The 21,146-nt window shown below is 39.0% G+C and overlaps 2 protein-coding genes across 6 annotated transcripts in view; one reads left to right on the top strand and one right to left on the bottom strand.

The window, feature by feature from the left end:
* Positions 1-67: 67 nt before the first annotated feature.
* On the bottom strand, positions 68-13,295 carry IMPACT (impact RWD domain protein). 3 transcript variants are annotated; one of them, XM_077184948.1, is made up of 11 exons: positions 13,138-13,295; positions 12,178-12,317; positions 11,410-11,462; positions 11,061-11,123; positions 8,935-9,020; positions 7,191-7,319; positions 6,807-6,901; positions 4,368-4,441; positions 2,731-2,821; positions 518-652; positions 68-270 (listed from the first exon to the last, which is right to left on the bottom strand). In XM_077184948.1, the coding sequence occupies exons 2-11, from the start codon at positions 12,205-12,207 to the stop codon at positions 199-201; spliced, it is 828 nt and encodes a 275-aa protein (XP_077041063.1). In that variant the 5' UTR covers positions 12,208-12,317; positions 13,138-13,295; the 3' UTR covers positions 68-198. The 3 variants fall into 3 exon arrangements, with proteins under 3 accessions (XP_077041063.1, XP_054495502.2, XP_077041067.1); XM_054639527.2 differs by having other exon boundaries at positions 12,189-12,317; XM_077184952.1 differs by lacking the exon at positions 11,410-11,462 and having other exon boundaries at positions 12,189-12,317.
* Positions 13,296-20,296: 7,001 nt separating this feature from the next.
* Positions 20,297-21,146, top strand: part of OSBPL1A (oxysterol binding protein like 1A) — a 77,569-nt gene continuing 76,719 nt past the window's right edge. The window contains exons 1-2 of one of the 3 annotated variants that reach the window (XM_054644813.2): positions 20,297-20,653; positions 20,757-20,936. The gene's annotated coding sequence lies outside the window, so the exon portion shown is untranslated. Of the gene's footprint in view, positions 20,658-20,756; positions 20,937-21,146 lie in introns of all 3 variants that reach the window. The other 2 variants (XM_077184865.1, XM_054644823.2) reach the window with 2 other exon arrangements.

Here is a 21,146-nt window from a genome sequence, read left to right as displayed (position 1 = left end):
GTGTAAGAAACAGAAAATTTTTGTCTAAGCTCTACTTCAGAACAGCAGAAAAAATCACAAAACAAGGTGAAAATATATCTATGGCTTTACTGAATTCTCTTCTGAATACAACATGTACATTCTATAAGATAAAGCAATAAGGTCCAGGGTTTTTTTGTATAAATATGTGCAAAAATTTTAAAGTTTTTTAAAAATAAATTAGTGTTCTGTTTTCTTTTTGTTGTCCTTCCTTATCTTTTTGCTCTTTCCAGCTTGTCTAGATGATTCTTCCTGAAAAGAAAAACATGCATTGCAAAATTTTAAAAATATTCTTGTAAACCACAAGTATTCTCCCAATGTTACCCATGAGAATTATTTTTAATATGAACAGTATTCACAGTTCACAGAGATTTATGAAAATTTGGACATGTTTATCCAATCACACAGGTTGTATTACTTTTCTTCTGGCTTCATCTAACAGTGTTAAGTCCCACAAGTTCTCATGCAAATGCCTCCATTCTGGAGGGACGAGACATACCGTGGATGGTACATAGTCGTACTCTACAAGTACATTTCTTGCACAATTGTTTATATGCTTGAAACGATCTGGTCCCAAGAGAATACCTCCATACCAGCGGGACACCACAACTAACACATTGTGGACGTTCAAAATCTGTGAATAATAGAAAGCAATACAAGTTGTTATCTTTTAATTGATCCTAGTTTACTGCTGACACCAATTTGAAACACAGAAAAGGTCTACTATCTTTTATTTTTAAAAATTACTGAGTTACATTTTTTATCCTTTGGTATGATCAATTGTTACTCTGTCACTAAGCTGATTGTCTATTCACATTTTTGAAGTGGTGGTGGATGAGGCTAATAACAGCCAGGCCAAAGGCATTATACATATGGATATACAAAATGCCTCAAGCTAGTGTTGTTAGTATCTACACGTTAACAACCATTAATCAACTCTGTTAAGGAGAAAAAAACAGATATCTGACTAATCTGAACAATACTTTCAGAGAGTCAGTCATTGTTTATGAAAACAGGAATATTCTTAGAATTTTAAAATGAAAAGGACTAGGGCCATGTTCTGTGACAGGAATTTTCTACTCTACATTTATGTATTTGCCATAAAGTATATGCATAACAACTCCTAGCAGTAAGCAGGATGGTACTAATCCAAAATACAGTTTCTTGTAATCAGAAAGTGCTATTTTGAAATGCTGGTCTGATCTGAAACAAGATTCATTTCTATTAAAAAAAAAACCTCCCAAAACAACAACAAAAACAACAACAAAAAACCCTATAAGTTCAGCAACAATAAATGTTTTAAATTACCTAATTTTCATACACATATGTCATAAGAGCTCAAAACAAAAAAATCTACAAGATCTATGAACATCCAGAAATCAGCCCATAAACTACTTTAATCTTTTCCTATGGCTGAAAATTGAACTTTTCTTATCCTTAGCTTACTATTCTTCCAGAATGGAAATATTCCCAGTAACTAGGATTACAGATAGAGAATGATGATCCTCATAATTTACATACATTCACATTTGAAAGTGACATTCAGGTCATGTTCTAAATGGGATTTTTATGGAATATTAAGTGCCTAGACAACTTTCAAAAGTGTGCACTAACATGCTGAAAAAAAGCTGATCATCTTAGAACAAATTGAGGCACAGTAACTGCCAAATTGTAGCTTTACATTATTTTCATAACAATAATGTCTTCACACTTAGCATATACACTTGCATATATTACATAACCTGTTTGTTTATTTATTTAACCTTCCCAAGTCTGTTTTGAGTTATTTTAGAAGTCTGAAAAAGTTCAAAATTAAAAATGTCAAAATGTTTCCATCAACTGTATTTTTTTTTTTCAGAAAAAAAAAAAAAAAGGAAACATGGGTGGGGGAAGAAAAGTTTCCAGGAATAAGAGTGCAACATATTAAGCAGAAGAATATTCAAGCAAAAAAAGGACAGGAAAATAAAACTCCTGTTGTGAAGGGAACATCAATCTAAAACAAAAATAAATATTTTGTCTGTTCACACAGCTAAATGACTTGAGGCATAGCATTAAGATGCACACAGCTGTCTCATGTAGTTGTGCTGCTTTAATTATGGTTTTACTAGGGCTTGCATTATGAACCAAATTTACCAATCTCAACTCACTCACATTTAGTAGCACCTTTGCCAAATCTTATTTCAACACTTGAAGACTAAAATATATGTAAATATGAGGGCTATGGACCCAGAACAGAAAACAGCACAACAAAACAGACTAAATTATCAAACAATTTAGCTCCTTCATTCCTTTTGTATCTGAAGTTCTACTCTGCAAGTTCATATATTGGTGTCTCTCTATTATGCCTCCTCAAGGGAACCACATGAAAGGTTGTGCACAGGTCAGCTGTTATATGGTGACAGTCAGCTTTTCCCAGTACTCATTCTCTGTGTACCTTACACCACACAGGAAGCACAGCATTTAAAACTTAGTTATCTTTTAACCCATTTAAACTATTACTGCCACCTATGAAACATCATTTTTTGCTATGATCTGAGACTTGAAAGTGCTACAGTCTGTGTATCTCCTTTCACCTTGAGAAAGCAATCATCTGGCTGACTGCTAGGAGAGCAAAAATCAAAATAGTCTTCTACAAGCTTATTTACATTATAGTGATTTTTAAAATCAATATAAATTCAAGATTTCCAAAAGCCAGAGATTAATTTCTACAACCTGCATGAGATGGAGAAGACGTCCACCTGCTGCTGTCTCTCCATCATCTTCACAATCCTGTAGGAATGTCTGCTTATCTTCACAGTATATTCTATAAAAGAAAAAAAAACCCCATAAAATAGATTTTAAAATGTCAATCAATGAGTATTTCTACATGATTAATGAAGTCTTATATCTTTCATACACGTGTGCATCAATTCTAATTCTCTATTATACATATTTACATGAAAACAGGATGAGGCACAGGGTAAACCACAAGTGTTTATCTGTACAGTAGAAGAAGTTTTGAGAAGCTTTTACACAGACTTTAGCTAGTTCTGGTAAACTCCAGTCACTATCAGTTTAAAGTCCCTAAACAGAAAAATACCCAGGTTTTTAGCCTAATAATTGCACCTAGCTGAAACCAACTCTACCAGATATAGATTCAAATAATGGTATACCCCTAGAAGTAAAACTTGGACAAAAATATTATTAATAATTAATTATGTCTGTATTTCAGCAGCAACATGAAACTATGACTGAAATTTGCCCTTGGATTCTCCATGTCATCTCCCTCCTCAGGGGGCACTGCAGTGAACTTTTGGGTGTATTGTTTCATGAAGAAGACAGCTGCCCAGGCCTAATTTTCCATAAGTCATGCTCAGAGGTCTACTGACAAATAAGTTGGTTTATTACCAACTTACTTCCTAACTTCTGAACTTATTTACAGGTGACACAATGAGAAAGAGGCTTCTAGTACTAGATGACAAAGAGGAAGCAGTAAGTATGTGCCTGTTCCTTTTTTTTCTTTGTTTTTTTTTTAAGTGGATTTGGGTAATATGAGTGAAGGAAGCCAGATCATCATCTCTGAGAACAGAAACACCCTCTTTACAGAAACTTTTTACTTAGGTAGAAGCTTTTACTTTTTGGTAAAATAAGCTTTCACTTGCTCTCATTTCATGTTTCCTTAGGATCACAGCAAGATGGGCATGAATGGATAAATACTTGTGCATGGTTTTTTAGATGACTGATTCCTACAGTTCCTCCCTTTTATTGTCACTTACATTCCTCAGAAAACCTACACTGGTTCACTGGACTGAGACCAATTCATGTCACATAAACTATGTTCACAAAAGTTGCCAGAGGCAGGTGACTGCCAAACTCATTTTTACCTGTTTCTCATAATCCCTGAAGTTTCTTGTATTTCAGCTGAAACTTCATATGCCAGATGTCTGCATCAGGCTTTCTGATTCGACTCTTATTTCAACTGAACATTTTCAGCTATTTCTAAATATAAGGTTGGGGGGAAAAAGAAGTTACTTCACCCAAATAAAAACACATTTAATTCAGGATGATGTAGCACTTCCATGCTCAGACATACTACAAAAGTATACTAACACATGTTCAGATCCACTTTTTTTTCTATTCCTAATGCTGCTTCACTGTCTTATTTCCTACTCTATGTTCTACTTTCTTGACCTCAAATTCAAAATAACACCTGCAACACCAACCATACAAATAAGAAACCTACTCCCTAAAGCAAGAAATTTCTTTTAATAGCAAGAAATTTAATAGGAAGGAATTTCTTTCTCATGTCCTGCACTCATTTGTGAAAGAACACTAAAAAGAAAAATGAAAAATCACTATTTGTATCTCACCTGTATGCATATATGTTGTGGGTAGCACTTGCAATTTTCTTGTTCTCATATAATTTTTCAAGAACTCTTTTAACCTATAAAAAACCAACAGAAAAAAAACCTTCCTTTTATAACAGAGCTTTCAAACATCCCTCTCAAGATCACTGCTAAACAAACATCTCTCTAATACTACAATGAAACAATTTTATGCTTTGACATAAAATGTTTGTTAACTCAAGAAGCAGCTTCTCAGTATTCTCATGCTTGTTTTAAACAATTTTCCTGGGATACTGAAAACAGCTTGTCTCTTGAATTTCTACATTGTGTATATTTATATTATTGCTCAAGATGTAGAAGTGTCAAATTGCCATAAGATCCAGAAAATATTTTTAGTCAGTATTCAGTATCAACTGCACCTGCTTACTTTTTTTAACAATAAAGTTAAGCTGGAAAAGAACATAACATACATATTCCCACTACACACTGCTTTTACTTATTTCACAAAAATATGATGTTTAGAAAGCCCTACTACATTTCAAGTTTTTCCTTTTCCCTCAAACATGATTTTTTTCAGTTTCCACTTCACAGAAATAAAGTAAAAACAAAAACCATCCTATTAGGAGTCTGAAAGTGTCAGTATTTCCCAGAAAACAGATATTCCCATCATATCTATGATCTCTTTGCTCTTAAGAAGTACCAAATTCAAAACATTTACCAATATCAGCTCATCATATGTTTCTAAGTAAACAAACTGGCAATTGTTCAACCCTCCAATGGTCTAGCAAAAAGAAGAGCTTTTGATTAAGACATCATTTTAGTGCATAATACAAAACATTACTGAAGTTGAGAAAGCTTGGGAAAACATGCCTGGCAAGTAAACTGCCTTCCATACAAAAACAAATGTCTCAGAGGAGTAATCAACAGACATATTTAATATCTAGCCCTAGCTATACTGTGCTATTTCCAAGTCTTCTTGAAGAAATCCAACTGACAAAAATCACCTCAAATAAAAGATATCTCAATTAAAAAAACCCTATTATTAATGGAGAATATTGCTTCAGACATTTATCTTCTTTGAACACTTCTACTTTGAACACTGAAGGAGACAACTCATTTTACTTAATACACTTTCATAAACATGGACAGTATGTTAAAACAGTAAGTTTCAATCCAGGCACTTAAAGGACAATTCATATGAAATGATCATCACCTTTGACATTACTTATTTCCCAGCTAGCAATTCCTGGAAACTTTAAAGATTAATTTTTGTGCTACAGCTGCCTCTTCTTTAAGTGAGTCTTTAACATAGATAGATAGATAGATAGATAGATAGATAGATAGATAGATAGATAGATAGATAGATAGATAGATAGATGGATTATATATATATAATAAATGAACTCTGTCACTTTAGAAAGGGAAGAAATGGAAATCATTGGCTTAATGTATCTTTTTCATTTTAAAATACTCTCACCCTTTTGTCATGATTTGTGAGTAAGATTGTTCCTAAACACACAAAACTCCATGAATGTACAATATATGTGAACTTGAAAGGTCAAAGTGCTCCTGAAAGTATGCTGGGATTTAGAGACCAATTCTTATGTCCATGTTAGGCAAATTATTGAGGGGGAAGAAAAAACAAAACAAAACAAAACACAGATGGCTTCAAACATTACAGCTTTTGTACAGAGAAATCAGCCTAAAAACACTATCAACCTGTCAGTGTTTTTTAAGAGCCACTGAGAATGTAGTTGACCTAGCTTACATGGAACTTCAAGAAGCACTTGATTAGATCTCTCACCAAAAATTCTTTTAAAAAACCCTAAAATTGCATAAAAAGAAAGAGAAAAATCCTCTCAAGGTTTATCTCTGAGTTAATAAAAGAAAAGAACAGTAGTTTCCCCACTAAAAGGGGATGATCAAAGGAGGCTGATGGTAACAGATGAAAAGTAATGTATCAAAGAAGCTCCAAACCCCTCTCAATTAGGTCATGATAAAGATTTACTTATGCACAATCCAAGTGTGCTTTTCAACAGAATTCCTTTCTGAAGGAGGGAAGATGTATATAAATCCATTTTATGTGTTAGCTTTTCCAGCTAACACAGGATAGACTTGGTAACTTCCAAACATCTTATATATGTTATATAAGATATATCTGTTATATATGTTATATATATAAGATGTTAAACATCTTATATATATCATATATATATGATAAACTTGACAACATACAGAAGTCAAATTACAGTGTTCTTATTCTCCTCCATCTAATGCACAGAGTGGTGAAGAATAGCAGGAACAGAAGTAAAAGCAAAAGTGAGAAACCAATGACTACTCAGACAGTGTTAGCACAGAAAGATGCACAGACAGACCAACATATCTGGCAAATCCCAAATATTCCAGTAATACTTTGTCAAGTTCAAAGTACAGGCAAAAAGAGAAGAACTGATCTCTACTAACTTGTCTGGTTGTCACCACTGGAGCCAAATGTGCCTGGAAAGTGCTCCTTCGATCTGTGATTGGGTTTCCATGATGTATGGGGGGCAGTTCTTCATCTATGGGTCACAAACAAGGGAGTGTTTCTTTTCTTTTAAGAGGACAGAAACAATGCTTGGGGCTACAAAAGTAAAGAATGTCTCAACTTTAAGAAAAGGGACTTATTAAAGTGAAGCGTAGAAAATAATGTACAAACCCACCAATAATATATTGCATTTTTTAATGACTGTTATTAAATGTTATTGTAATTCTATTGTCACTAATTTTATCCTAAAGCTGAGTAGAAGATCAGAATCTTCAGGTCTCATTTAAATTATTTCGACAGAATTAACAGAGCGTATTTTTTACCTTCCTGACTTTCAGATGTCATAAAATTTAACATTTTAGTTTGATCCTCCTGAGTGGGCTGATAGTCTAGGAGAAAATCATCTCCATCATCTTCATCAACTTCTTCAGTGGTTTTCTTAATATCTGGTTCTATTAAGATACAAGTAGTAGAATTTATTACACATTTTTTGAAAGACAAGCAAAACAAAATTTCAAACTCTTCTTCTCAAAAGTCTCTGTCTTCTCAGTTCAAAACAGTTTGACATGAAAAATTATTAAATGCAGAATAGCAACATTAATTACAAGAAAACCCAAAGTACTAAGCCCAGTATTAAGTTAAAAATTTCTGAGAATGAAAAATTAAATAAAATTAAATATGGGATCTTTCCATAAGACCTTCTGTTTCAATAGTAAGTAACAGTATTTCTAATTAAAAAAAGAACAATAGTGTTTACTATTTCCATTAAACATTCAAAATGCTATCTTTAATCTGAATTTAGGGATCAAATTAAGCTGATCGTTCACAGAAAATCCAGCCATTTACTGATTATTTGGGGCAAAATGTAGAGCTGTTGCTCAGTGCTACTTCATGAGAATATAAAATTATTAGATAAAAAATTATTAGATTTGAAACATCTCTCTCAACACACTTCAAGTATTCTGGGATTCCAAAAATCCTGTTTTCCTTCATTCATAGAATGTCCAAAAAATAATAGTCAATAACAAAGGAGGAAATATACAGGGTTTTGACATCTGTATTTAGAGCCAAATTAATATATCACAGTTTCATTCCTATTTAGAGGGCTATGATGTGCTTATGATGCAGGTTTTATAATATATGTATTTTCCATGAAAAAACAGAGGGGTAATAAAGCACATTCAAAGATGGAAGCCATAAGGTTGTGGCCAAAATACCCAAACTTCCAATGTTGTCAGTAAAATTTTCACTTCTCAGCGTCCACTTTTAGTCACATCAGTGAAGAATGACTTCTCCAATGTCTGTGATGTAGCAACAAAATGCATCAAAAGACTAACACTAGACTTTACCATGAAACCACACTGAAATGAATTTTTTTTTCTTCACTTTTATTTCTCACAGGACAAAGGTAACACCCCTGACAGAGAAAAGTAGTTCTGTTTCCTTTTACCACAGTGCACGCACACATCACTCACACATTTCATAGCAGTTTAGCATTTTAATGCACAAAACCTCCCACCATTTTTTGAAACAACAACTGTGAATTTACACAAACTCTGTAAGAATAAGAGCAGAAGAATCACTGCAGCTCTACTGATTATGTACTTCTTATCCCAATACATTAAAATGAATGGAAGGACAGAAAAGTAAAACAATGGAATACTTGGTCATTTGTCTGCATAGTATACTGAAGTTATCTTCTCTTGAACCCAAATACTCCAACAGTGCACTCAACACCAGAAATTAATTACTGGTATGAATAATCCTTTGCAGAATGGAGGGCAAAACATAATGTACCTGTGGGCAGCACTGTCCTTTCAAGCAAATAATTTCATTCCTGAGAGAACTGCGGACCTTGTTCCAGTTCAGGGGCCACCCCCACCTTCTTTTCCCTAGTGCTTTTTAAAAAGGGACACTGCCACTGTAAAACAGTAAGCCCTGACACAGGAGACTGTTCTCTGATATTTAGATCCAATTCAAAAGTGGGCCTAAAGTAACTTGTACTGAAATCTTACTTTGCAGTGAAAGAAGAAGGAAAATAAAAGCCCCATGTATTTTCTGAAGTACCTGGATCTGAAGACTGTGCCTTTTCTACCAGAACTTCTCGTATCTTCTCCACCCACAAATACAGTATACTTTCACCAAGGTTCTGTCTGGAAGTAAAAGGTCATGGTAAATGAAGAAATCACTTTTGCAAATTTCACTTGGAAAGTACATAAAATAATATACAAATTTTGGACACACAGAAATGGAACATAAGCTAGTGAGATAAAGAGGCTTGTGTGAAGTTCTGTCTCAGTAGCTCACTGGGTGAAAAACTTATCAGTGGACTGTGATAGTAGGTCAGTGGAGCATTGGAATGAAACACTACAGTTTGGGTAATAGGCAGTGCTATAGGACAGGAGATAAAGATTTAGGCCTAGGAGGTTTCACTCAGGGGGCACAGGTGTGTATTGAGGTTCTGAAGGAGAATGGGATGAACACATTTTATATACGCACGTTAGGAGTTAATAAATACTTCCTTTATGTGCAGCAGGACCCAAACAACTCAAAACATATTTCAAATGGTTAAAATGGTTATGAATTGTGCATGTCTGTCTAAGAAACAAAACCAAAGATTTAGGGCCATAGATATCTTATGGTTTCTCATTAATTTTATTCTTACTGCCACCTTCTGGGCACTAGGTAAGTAACAAAAGTACATATTTAAACTCTGCTTAATGTATACAGCACTACTGCTGGAAACAATCAAATTCAAATAAGCATACATATTTTAAGAAAAAATATTCAAGCAAAAATAAGGATTTTATGAATTTGTAGCTCTCACTTCAAAATCCAGACGGACTCCAGAACAATTCAACATCCTGATTTCACACAACTTATTGTACAAAAGCACTGCTTTAACATCAGAAGACTTTTTTTTAGTGATGGAGAGAGACTAGAAGAAGAATAAAATTTCCCTGTTTTAAAAAGTAAACAGCAATTTGTCCAACTATTGCCCAATGACAGTTTCTGAATAGTTGTAAATTACTTTGTGTCTCCTAAAACAGACTTGTGATCTATAAATATCCATTTTTTCCATAGCAACTGACAGTATAGTTCATGTTGGTTTAGATTGCAGAACTATACAACTTAGATCCCTAGAGACTAGAAACCTGGTCAAACATAAATGATGCAGAGCATTTCTGTTCATCTGACAATCATTTAGGCATTGAATTGATAAAAGGTTTTCACAAATACTGTGCACATCAGTGATTACTCCAGGTTTTCAAAATATTTAAAATTATCTAAAGTATACATATGGCCTAAAATACAAACACTTTCACTTCCTGCTGAACAAACAGAAGCGAGAGCAGACCAGAGAGAACTCTGACCAGCAGCTGATAGAGAGAGAAGGGAGCTGAATCAGCACAATTTGACAGCCTACAGGATTGCACAGGGGGAACAAAAAAGGAACCAGCAGCTCTACCTGTGGTACAGACTCCATCAAATCCTTTGAATCTGGACAGCATTAAGGACAACCTCTGTCCTTTTTGCTCCACTGAACAACTGTGGTGAATATGATCACACAGAACTTTTCACTTAAAATCCTTGTGCATTTTTAACACTTCAAATTAAATTTTACTTGCTTAAATGATCTGTTGCTTAATTAACTAAGAAACCAGTTAATAAAAGTAAAAAACCCTTATGGAAGCTAAGTGGTCTCTTCCTTATGGCATTAAAAAACCATTTCTTATGCAAGATGCTCAGATTTCACTATCTGGGGCATGATTGTGCTTTCTTATGTTTTCATTTCATTTATTTTATATAATCTCTGAGATCTAAAAGAAATAAATAAACCATATAAAATTACTTCATTTTCCACCCCCCTTTCACAGCAATTCAAAATCGTGCAATTTGAGTATTTCTAAATGCTGTTTATTCTCATGCATCCATTATGCCCTGTATTATGTGTTAGCTGCACACTGTGATAATAAACAGTCCACAATGCTCCAGATTCCAGTTAAGAGATTCTGCATGTGTTTATTTTAAAACCTAGGTATCCCTTAACTTTTAAGAAAAACTGGTATTCCACTTATGCTCTAAGACAACCAAATGTTTTCACATTCTGTGTTTTAACATTCAAGTGCAGAACAGATAGAAATTGAAAATACATTGTCTCTCTTTACTATACTCTACAGTCTCAAACTTACAAATATATTTCTTCCAAGCTATTTGCTAGTTCCGTATAGTCTTGTCCTCGAAGCCAAGGAGCACTAGAATGAAAAGAAATGCAATGAAAATTGTGCTATATGCTGCTTCCAACATTCCCAAATAAATGTGATGAACACCTTGAAAATATAACTTTGCCAACCATCAAGATTCCAGCTGCAAACATCTTGGAAAAAGCAGGATAAAGAATAGAATATCCTTGCTGGAAACATCCCCCATTGCTGGTATACTTTAATTCAAGGAGTATTTTAACTAAACTTCCACTTACAGGTAAACAATTAACAGTGGCAACTCATCAAACACAAATGTTTGCAAGAAAACATCACCTACTTTAGTTGATAAATAGGTGGCTCTGCAGTTGGATATCCTGGTGGCAAAATCACCTGAAATAAAATCAGGATATGTATTCACTGCACTACCTTCAGCTAGATGAGCTTTACTGAAGGACTCCGATGTCATGCACTACATTAGCATTACAAATGAAGAAAGCAGTTGGGTATGTTGTTACAGAATTACAAGAAACACTGAATATCTGCATTTAAAACTCCAATAGTGGTAATGCATACAATTACATTTTATGGGGCAATTTATAAGGATGCAAAATAAAGTACAGAAAAAAACTGAAAGAAGCTGCACACATGGTTACTGTGACTTAAAAAAGTGGTACCACATTTCCCTAAGTAGACACTTCCATGTTTCTTACACTAAGTAAACTTATTGCTTTCAGTTCTGAAACATAAAGTAAGGAGATGGATCAATTAAGTTGATCCAAATTTCCTTTTGTCTCAACACTTTCCAGAAAGCAAATCTAGATGCAACTGCAGTAGATTCACTGAGGCACAAAGTCCCCAGTGTAAAAGCATTTAAGAAATTAGTCTTTGGTGAAATACACTGAAATGCTTTGGTTAGGTGTGGAATTAGGATATGCAATTACTGAATATGTCACAAGCGCACCAATGTGTTACATGAAGAATCACTGAAAATCTTATCACAGACTTCAATCCAAAAGCTTCTGAATCATCTGAGTAGATAATAAACCATATTTAAAGGGTTTCATCTGCATCAGTCTAACTGAAAAATTTGTGCTAAACTTCTTACCACCACTATACCTGCAAACAGAGGGTCCATTTTGGTTGATCCAGGCAGTCACTAATCTTAATGCAATAGATTTTTTCATCTTCATCTACAACACACCAATCATCACCATAGATCGATGAAAGGGCTTCAATTTCATCTATCTAAAACAACGAAAAAAAGCAAAATTAAATATCCCCCCCCCATAAAACCAACACAACTCTGTGTGGCAATCATATTTTCATCTTTTTAAAGACTTTCTCTTCTACAACTCATTGACAGATGTGACAAGATTCACTTCACAGGAAGGCCCTAAGAATTGGGGATCCAGTCCTGATTCACAAGACTTCAGGTGCACCAGGGGAGGTTTAAATTGGACCTTAGGAAGAATTTCTTCACAGAAGGGGTGATTAGACATTAGAATGGGCTGCCCAGGGAGGTGGTGGAGTCACTGTGCCCGGAGGTATTGCAGGAAAGACTGGATGTGGCACTCAGTGCCCTGGTCTGGTTGACACGGTGGTGTTCAGCCACAGGTTGGACTCGATGATCTCAGAGTATTTTCCAACCTAACTGATCCTGTGATTTTCTAAGTAACCTTTGCTCAGTTCTCACACAGACACAACAGCTTTTGAATTTCTCTGGATAATCCCGTCACCTTAGCAGTGACAAGGCGAGCAAAGTGACAGGGAGCAGGTGCCAACACGCTCCCTGCAGCTCCCAGTCGGGCGCTGCTCCTGGCTGGATGGGTCGGACCCCGGCAGGGCAAAGACCCCGAGGGTTCAGCACTAAGCTCGTCCTCAGGAGGAGCGGATACTCAGCAAATTCCCATAAAGAAAAACCAGGGAAGTGCCTTTTACCTAGAAAAGAAACACCTGAAGTGTGGCGGTGCAGGCGCCACAGCGGGCACGGAGCCGCTCGGGGGCCGGGGCTCACCAGGAGCCCCCTGAAGTCACCGCTCTCCCCGCGGCCCCCTCCGCCGCTCACCTGCTGCTGGGCCCTCTCCGTGTCACTCGCCGCCATCGGAGCCGACGGAGAGAGGAGGAGGAAAAGGGAAGGAGCAGGAGGAAGGGAAGGAGAAGCAGGGAAAAGCCCCGGGCAGCCGCGCCGTGTGCGCAGCCGTGGCGGTGACGCCGCGGCTCCTTCCTTCCGCCGCAGGGCCAGCGGGAGCGGACGGATCGTGCGCTCCTGCCTCGCGTTACCGTGCATCCTTTGTATCCGTCTTGGAACTTTTCCCGTATTCCCTACATCCTGTTGTTAAATAAAAGTGTGCAAGCCGTTCTGTTTCACTGAGGATTTTACTGATGCAGCCGTTGTCACCTTGCGTTTATGGCATTCGGGATGCAACGATTGACATAACAACATTTCCTTTAAAAATTATTTAAAAGAGTAACAGGTGTTTCAAGCAGTTTTCATTACCGTTCTAGAAATCCATTTCTTCTGTTTAAGCTCGGGAAGTTTAAGGCATCTCTTTTAGAGACCGCACTGATCAGTAAAGATCTCTTTGTGTGCAAAGCATGGATTTCGCCGTTTTTGCAGTTTTTGTAATTTATGGGTTTTTCCAATGTGATTTTATACTGACACAGTTGGGAAGAATTCAAGGTAAACTTCACTTTGCCTTTCTGGAAAACTTAGAGAATTTGCACTTAGAGAATTCGGAGAACAGGATTAGAGTTCAGAACGATTGTGACAATCAGGCAAAACAGACAAAACAAAACTAAAACAAAATAACAACCTACAGAAAAAAACCCAAACAAACAACCCCGGATGCTACTGAATATGGACAATACTAGCACTGTATTATCAACTACATACATTGTGGATGGAGAGCTACTGATTGCACAGCAGTTCTGCAGAAATTATTTCAGAGTTAGAGTGAATCCAAGACCATCTTTGTCTTCAGTGTCACAAACAGAGTTGGTTTAATTATTTTTGAAAAGATAATAAAAATAATACATACCTAGTCTCAGAACATGACAAAAATGCGTATTTTATCAGACAAAGTCACATATTCCAGTTAATTTTAAAAGAGAGAGAGAAAGAAATGTAGACAGACAGTGAGCCTCTTGTTTAATCAATTAACTTCTGACCGAAGCATAACTGAAAGCTTTAATCCATAAGGACCTAGAAAAGATACTGCTCCATCTGTTCATCCCAATAGTAAATTGCCTTATAAATCTAAATAGGGAACTATGACAAGACTTAAACTTTCACACAACAATCTCTGTATGATGCTTGTGCTTTATAAGTTGCTAGTTTTGACTTAGCTGAACAAGTGACTTTACATTACTATACACATTTTTTATTATTAAATAACTCTAAGATGTTATTGCTATTTTTATGAGTGTTTCTCTAAATCATATAAAAGCATTGATATGAAAGACTTCAGCAATCTGCTATTGGGCCAGGAAGAAAATGTACCAGATAAGGAGGCACAGAGAATAAAGCACAAAAACTGTATGGACTGTAGACATCTCTGACAGATTTCAGAGGACTCACTAATTTCCTTTCATTGTCATTTATATTTGTGACAAGTCTTAGTAAATAGAAATGGAGATAAATGTGGCTAATGAATCTCCAGCATGTTTAGAGGTACTAAATTGATAACAGAGTATCTGAACTGATATGGTGCACAGGACTATTTACCAGATAATTTCTCTCTTTGTCTGTCTGAAACATTCTACTAAAGCAGATATGAAATACATATACACAGCTTTCAAACAAAGGATAACAGCACAGTGGAGTTTTCCAAACTATTTGGGGAATTCTAAAAGAATATAACTGAACCTCACTGTTCTTTATGGTGAGGCATCTCCCAAAATTATATTCTTCATAGTAATGCATTAATTTTAATTTTGATATTTAAAATGGTTACAAAGTCTAACCTTGGTCCATCGGTTCACAAAGACTGCTTTGTGAACCACAGATAGCAAAGAAAACCATTTAAAGCTCAAATCAAATCAATTAAGCCAAAGAAAACCCAGGATACCTCAAGAAACCACCTGAGCTTGCTTCAGTGCTGCTTTGAGGTCAGGGAGCAGCCCAAATTGCTACCTTGAATTCAAATTCTTTTTTCTGTCTTGTCAGGGCACTGGGTAATTACTCGTTTCATTGTGCAACTGGAATCTAATACTAGAGCATGAAAAGCTTAAATGAGATACAAATAACAGTCATTCAATCAGGAGTGAATCACAAATAAGTGAAAAACACAGAACTAAGAAATACAGAAGAATTAAAGTTTGAGTAAAATATCCATAACCCCACTTTATTTTGCATACAACAGTTGAAACAACATTACGTATTTTCAACTCCTCTTTTACAATAAAAAAAAGGAAGATTGAGAAGAAATAAGGGCAATGTCATGTCATGTCATGTACTAATGATTAATCCCCTCAGTTCTGGACCCTGATTTTGGGCAGTATTTTCTTCCACTGAAACTATTCCATTAGTGTCTTAAGAATAGCTCAAGGAGAGCATTTTGCTACAGTTACTTACCAACAAAACACAAAATTTTCTCTAATGCTCCAATTCCACTCTACATTCAATAGAAATCTCATTCTGTAATAGAAATCTTAATTGGGCCATCCAATAATGAGCATTTATCCATTTGAGGATAAAGTAGTTCAGCTGATTTCAGTTCCACAGTGATGCATTTTGGTAGTTTGTGGTCTAAACTGACATAAATTAGCTGTATGGTTCATAGATATAAACTCCACATGCAGCTGATTTCTCATTTTGGAACTAAAACCAAACCAAACTGGTTCAGTCACAAGAAAAACAAAATGCATTAAACAAGACTTGTTCTTGTCCTAAAACTACATCTGGTAAGATTAAGGAGAAGCATATGTACAGGTGATTTAACACCTTGGTTAGAAATGTTTCTTCTCATTTAGCCACAACCCAGTTTTTGTGCTGGCTACAGCAGGGTACAATTGCCTTCTGCGGAGCTACAGAAATCCAGAAGCTTTTCTATGAAGTAACTACTAGCAGGTTTTAGGAGCCTCTGAGAGAAGAAGACCAGCAGTGAATTCTCACTTTTTCTCCTGCCATACCTGCATTCAGATAAAAACAGGCCTGTCAAAAATAAAGTTTTCTCTGTTATAGGAATATTTTCCCTGCTACAGGATACCTCAAGAAACCACCTGAGCTTGCTTCAGTGCTGCTTTGAGCAGCAAAAAGCATTTCTCAGCTCAGGAGGCAATCCAACTCACACCATCCACAAATTACATGGTTATTGCCTTCAAAGTATGAAAGAAACTTCAACAACAAACTAGTAACTGCAAGAATTCCTATTGCAGGCAGTTCAGAACAACATGAACATTTGCTTTGATCACTCACTGGCAGTTGCTCATGGTAATCCAGAGAGATCCGCAAGAATCCCATCTGAGAGCATCAGCACATTAATTAATTCTCCTGTGTCTGTGTTTTGCCAGCCTAGTAAATAAAATCTGTATGGAAATGCAGCAAGGACCTGTGCTTGCTGCACTGCTTTTCAGAGTTGGGGAGCAGTTTCCTCAAGAAGTGAACCAGGGGTGCAAGAAAGCTGCTAAGGAACAAATTTTTAGGACTGCTGGTGAGCCAACAGAGTCATTTAACATGTTACTGTGTGAAAACAAACATACAACCCATCATGTATAGTTTACTATTTCCACTTCTCATTTCTCTGTGTGCACTCTGTTCCCCAGTCATACATCTCAAATTTGACCAGTATGCTCTAGTCTGAAGGGGAAGAACACAAAGTGTCAGTGCAATAAAGGTTTTCCCATCACAGAGAGGATATAAAAAATACTATGCTGTGAAAATCACAAACAAAACACTTCAGTGAGTTCTGTGCAAGGCTGTTTGCCAGTGTGTTCAGCCCTAAGATGGGACATGTTTCATGCTTTCTGAATCATTAATTTCAGCAGGTTATCTGAAAAGGAATGACATGAAAACCAAACCAAAACAAAAGAGAACAAAACCTCGATATCAGCAACACTCTCTTTCTCATTTCCACACTTCAAAGTCCAAAATGCACTGCAGCATTATTAATCTGGGATGTGCAAGGAGGCAAAACATGGGTGAAAAATAGACAGTCTTTGGAGATGATGGAAGCAGGGAAAGTGTAGTGATCTGTTGGGTTCGGCTGTCTGTCTCTGCCCAGACACAGGTAGGGTGGTTCTTGGGTGGCACGCGTTTCAAAGGACGAGTCTGGACTCTTCAGCTTTTCGATCTTCAGATTGTTTATTGTTTCTTATCTACAAAATTTTCTGTCTGCCCAACAGAGGTCTGGTCTTCAAGGCAGCCAAGGGCACTCTGACCACTCACGGGGCGGTCATGTCTTTTTATACTAAAATCTACGTACATGATATTTACTTTTATTTTCCAATACTTTTCACCCATGTTGGCAAGTGCACCTTCACCATAAACCAATCCCCAAGTGTCAACATGACCACAGGAGATGGAAGACAAGAAGAAGAAAGAAGAAGGACGAGACACGCCCTGATCCCTCCATCTTGTCTCCATAACCCCCCTGTACCAAAAACCTTGAAGTTTGTATTTCACCCTATAAATGTGTCCCTTTTACACCCTTCACTCTAAAGTGATTCTCATGTTCTCAAACTGCTGTCACTTCTGTGGATGGATCAAAATCAAGCCACCAAACACTCTTGGCAACATTCCAGGATTTCCGAGACCCCCAAGGGTTCTCCTGGTAACTCTGGACATCCGGAGCGATGTGCTGAGTTCCCACAGTGATCCTGGCCAAGAGAGCCCTGTACATCCAGAAGTCAGTGATTCACGGTATAGTTAAGTGGAGCAGGCCCAGGTCTGTGCTGTGCTGCCTCTGGGCCTGGGTTGTGGTGCACAAAACCTTTGGAAGTGGGACCAGCTTCACTAGATCCTTGGCACAGAGTGCAGGTGATTAGAGCAACTGCATGGCCTTGCCCTTATCTAGAAGCATACAAGGAGTAAAGCCCTCTTGTGAACATCCTTCATGGTATAGCTGCTTTCTTGTAGGAAAACTAAAATACTGCAACCAAAGAGGAGCCTTTCTCCAGAGATGGAATGGCAGCCTGCCAAAGGAGAAGTCCATCCAGGATTAATCATGGACATCATGGCTTCTGATTTACTTGCTATCTCTGTTGGCCTTTGCTTTTCTTTTTAAATAATTAAATTTATTAAATTATTTGTTTTCTTACTCAGATTCAGAGAAAAACCCTGCACTAACTGGCTGAAGAGTGAAACTGAACTGTAAACTCTGTGTTGCATTGCAGTGGGTTATAGAGTAGGTGGGTGACAATACACCTCTATTTCTTTATAAAACTTGTAAGAAATATGTGGTGATAATATAGATATTTTAATTTTGTATTAATGTATGCAAAATAAATACAAAATAGGAAAACATTTTATTGTGAGGTTGCTTAAAGCATTTATGGCATTGTGAAAGATGGCCCAAAGTGAGAAGCAGAAGGAAGAAATAAAGGAAAAGCTATATAAGGATGACACAGCTACTGCTTTGAAAGTAAGGGCAACAACTTGAAGCTCTGCTCCTAAGAAAAGAAAGCCAATGTGATCCTTCCCTGAAGCCTCTCAGATGTTCTGTATTTATTACTAAAGCATCCCTGGAAGCAGATCTCTTTAGTAAGACAAACTAATTAAAAGTAACAAAAGGCAGTAGAAGTTCAAACATGATACATTTGTGTTATCTACAGGCATGAAACTGTTCCTTTTCTTCTTTTTTCTATGTCTTTCTTCAAAGATTAAAAATACAGGTAGCTACAGACAATACAGAAAAATGAAACTTCATGAAGCCTCATTATTTATGCATGAAGAGTTTCAGAAAAATTGTTCAGGTCTAAACTTGCCCCCTTTTGGAACAGAAGTTTCATCCTAATCTTCTGTGATAGTTTGTCACGGCACCTGTGGCTCCAGCCCTGCCTCTTCAGTGCTCCTTCTGCGTATGACACAGACTTGGTCATCTCACAACACTGCAAAGCTTCTCTGCTCCCTTAATAAATTTTTGCAGGATTTCAGAGGCACTGTGGGAGTTTTCAATATGCAAAACCCCTCTCATGTGCTAAGGGCAGAAAAACAAGGTATCAGCTCTTCAGCTGAAAGGTGTAGTGGAGAATAAATAAGGGTAAGACAAACAGAGGGGAAGGAGACGTGGACGAAAGGGCCTCGAAAAAAAGCGAGTACTTCACTTTCTGTCGCTAGTAGCACCCAATTTCTCTTTTAGTTTGCTTTTGGCTGTGCTGCTCTTAGAAGCAGTGTGTGCTGACAATCTTCTTTCACCTGCACCACGGTTGTACACGCTACCAAAGCGACTTCCAAAGAGACCCTGTTTTCCCCTCTGTCGATGCACCATTCTCGTAGTGTTACAGTCCTCTTTGAGGCCGGTTTGCCCCCCGTGTCTCTGAGCGCCTCTCGGTGTCCGTCCCCGCCGCGTCCCGCCCCAGGCGGGGGCGCTCCCCGGGCGGAGCGGAGCCCAGCCCGCGCACCGAGCGGCGGCGAAGGCACTCGCAGGATAGTGGCACTCGCAGGATAGTTGGGGTTGGTAGGGACCTCTGGAGATCATATGGTCCAAACCCCTGCCAAGACTGAGTCACCCAGGGCAGGTGACACAGGAACGCGTCCAGGTGAGTTTGTGATGTCTCCAGAGAGGGAGAATCCTCGGGCATCTGTTCCAGTGCTCAGACGCTCTCAACGTAAAGTTCTTCCTAATGTTGAGGTGGAACTTTGCGTGTTTTTGTTTATGGCCATTGCTCCTCGTCCTGTCTCTGGGCACTGCTGAAACGCGTGTGACACCAAACCGCAGCGGGCACAGGTACCGCGGGGTCGCAGGGGTGTCACTGTCCCTGCCTGGGAAGAGAGGCCGCCGCCGGCTGCGCCCGGTGCAGGCCCCTTTCTCTCAGAGGGCCGGAGGGGCGGGCGCAGCGCCCTGGACGGGACCCTACTTTCGGCTTTTCGGGCGGGCTGCGGCGAGATATCGGCCCCCGGGGCCGGCCCCCGCGCTGGCGCCGGTCTCGGTCACGGGGGCGGTGCGGCGGCCAGGCGGGCGGAGCCGTGTCCCGTCCCGCCCCGCCGGGAGCCCGCGCCGCCCGCCCTGCGCGGCGGGGGGAGCTGCCGGGGCGCCGCTGCCGGTCACATGTAACCGCGCCCGGTGCGCGTAGCGCGGCGCGGGGCGGCGGCGGCAGCTGCTCGCGGGGCGAGGCGAGGCCGGCAGTGGGCCAGCCCGCCCGCCCGGGGCGGGTTTGCTTCCGCGGCGGGGACGCGGGGCCGGCGGGGGATGCGCCGCTCTCCCGCGGCGGCGTTGGCTTTGTTGCTGTCGTGGCCGCCTCTCCCCCGCAGCGGGCGGGAGCGTGTTCGGGGGTGTCGCTGTTGCCCCCTCAGGAGTCCGTTGTGCGGGCTGAGGGGGCGGCCCCAAGCCAGGCTCGGCTCGAGGCACGAAGCGGAGGCGGCCTTGGAGGCGGGGGCCGGGGTGGTCTCTCGCCCTTGGGAAGCAGTGTCCTCGCTTGCTGCTGTATGTGGGTGTTCCTTCCTCCTCCTCTTCCCGCTGTTCCCTTCCCTGGAACGGGCGCGGCGCTGGCCGGTGCCCGCAGGTCTGAGCGCACCTTTCCCCGCAGGCAAGGAGCGCAGCTGCTGCGACGCGCCTGGCTCGCCTTAAAAAGTGTTTAATTCCCGGGACCGGAACGAGCCGCTCGATTCCAAGCGGGCGTAGGGAACTCCGGCGGTCCTGCTGAAGTTCTCACTGCTTGGGACTGTGCCTGCCTGCTGATCCGGGTGAGATCTCGCACAAACTGTGGGTAAGCTTATTCGGAGCGCCTGGGCTGAAAGAAAGTCTTTGATCTAACAGAAATGAAATATGTGCGGAAAACATCTAGGAGATGCCCAAGAACGAGGATTAGTTTAAGTAGTGGTGCTACTTGGGAGTGGTGCTGAATAGGTGTGTTGTTGCAGATGTGTTAATTGCTATTAAACAAACAGTATCTTGATTTTAGAGAGGTGCTGCTTTC

This window comes from Agelaius phoeniceus, chromosome 1 (assembly GCF_051311805.1).
Source record: "Agelaius phoeniceus isolate bAgePho1 chromosome 1, bAgePho1.hap1, whole genome shotgun sequence".
NCBI lineage: Eukaryota > Metazoa > Chordata > Aves > Passeriformes > Icteridae > Agelaius > Agelaius phoeniceus.
The sequence above is the reverse complement of the archived record's forward strand: the minus strand, read 5'-3'. Positions and strand labels throughout refer to the sequence as shown.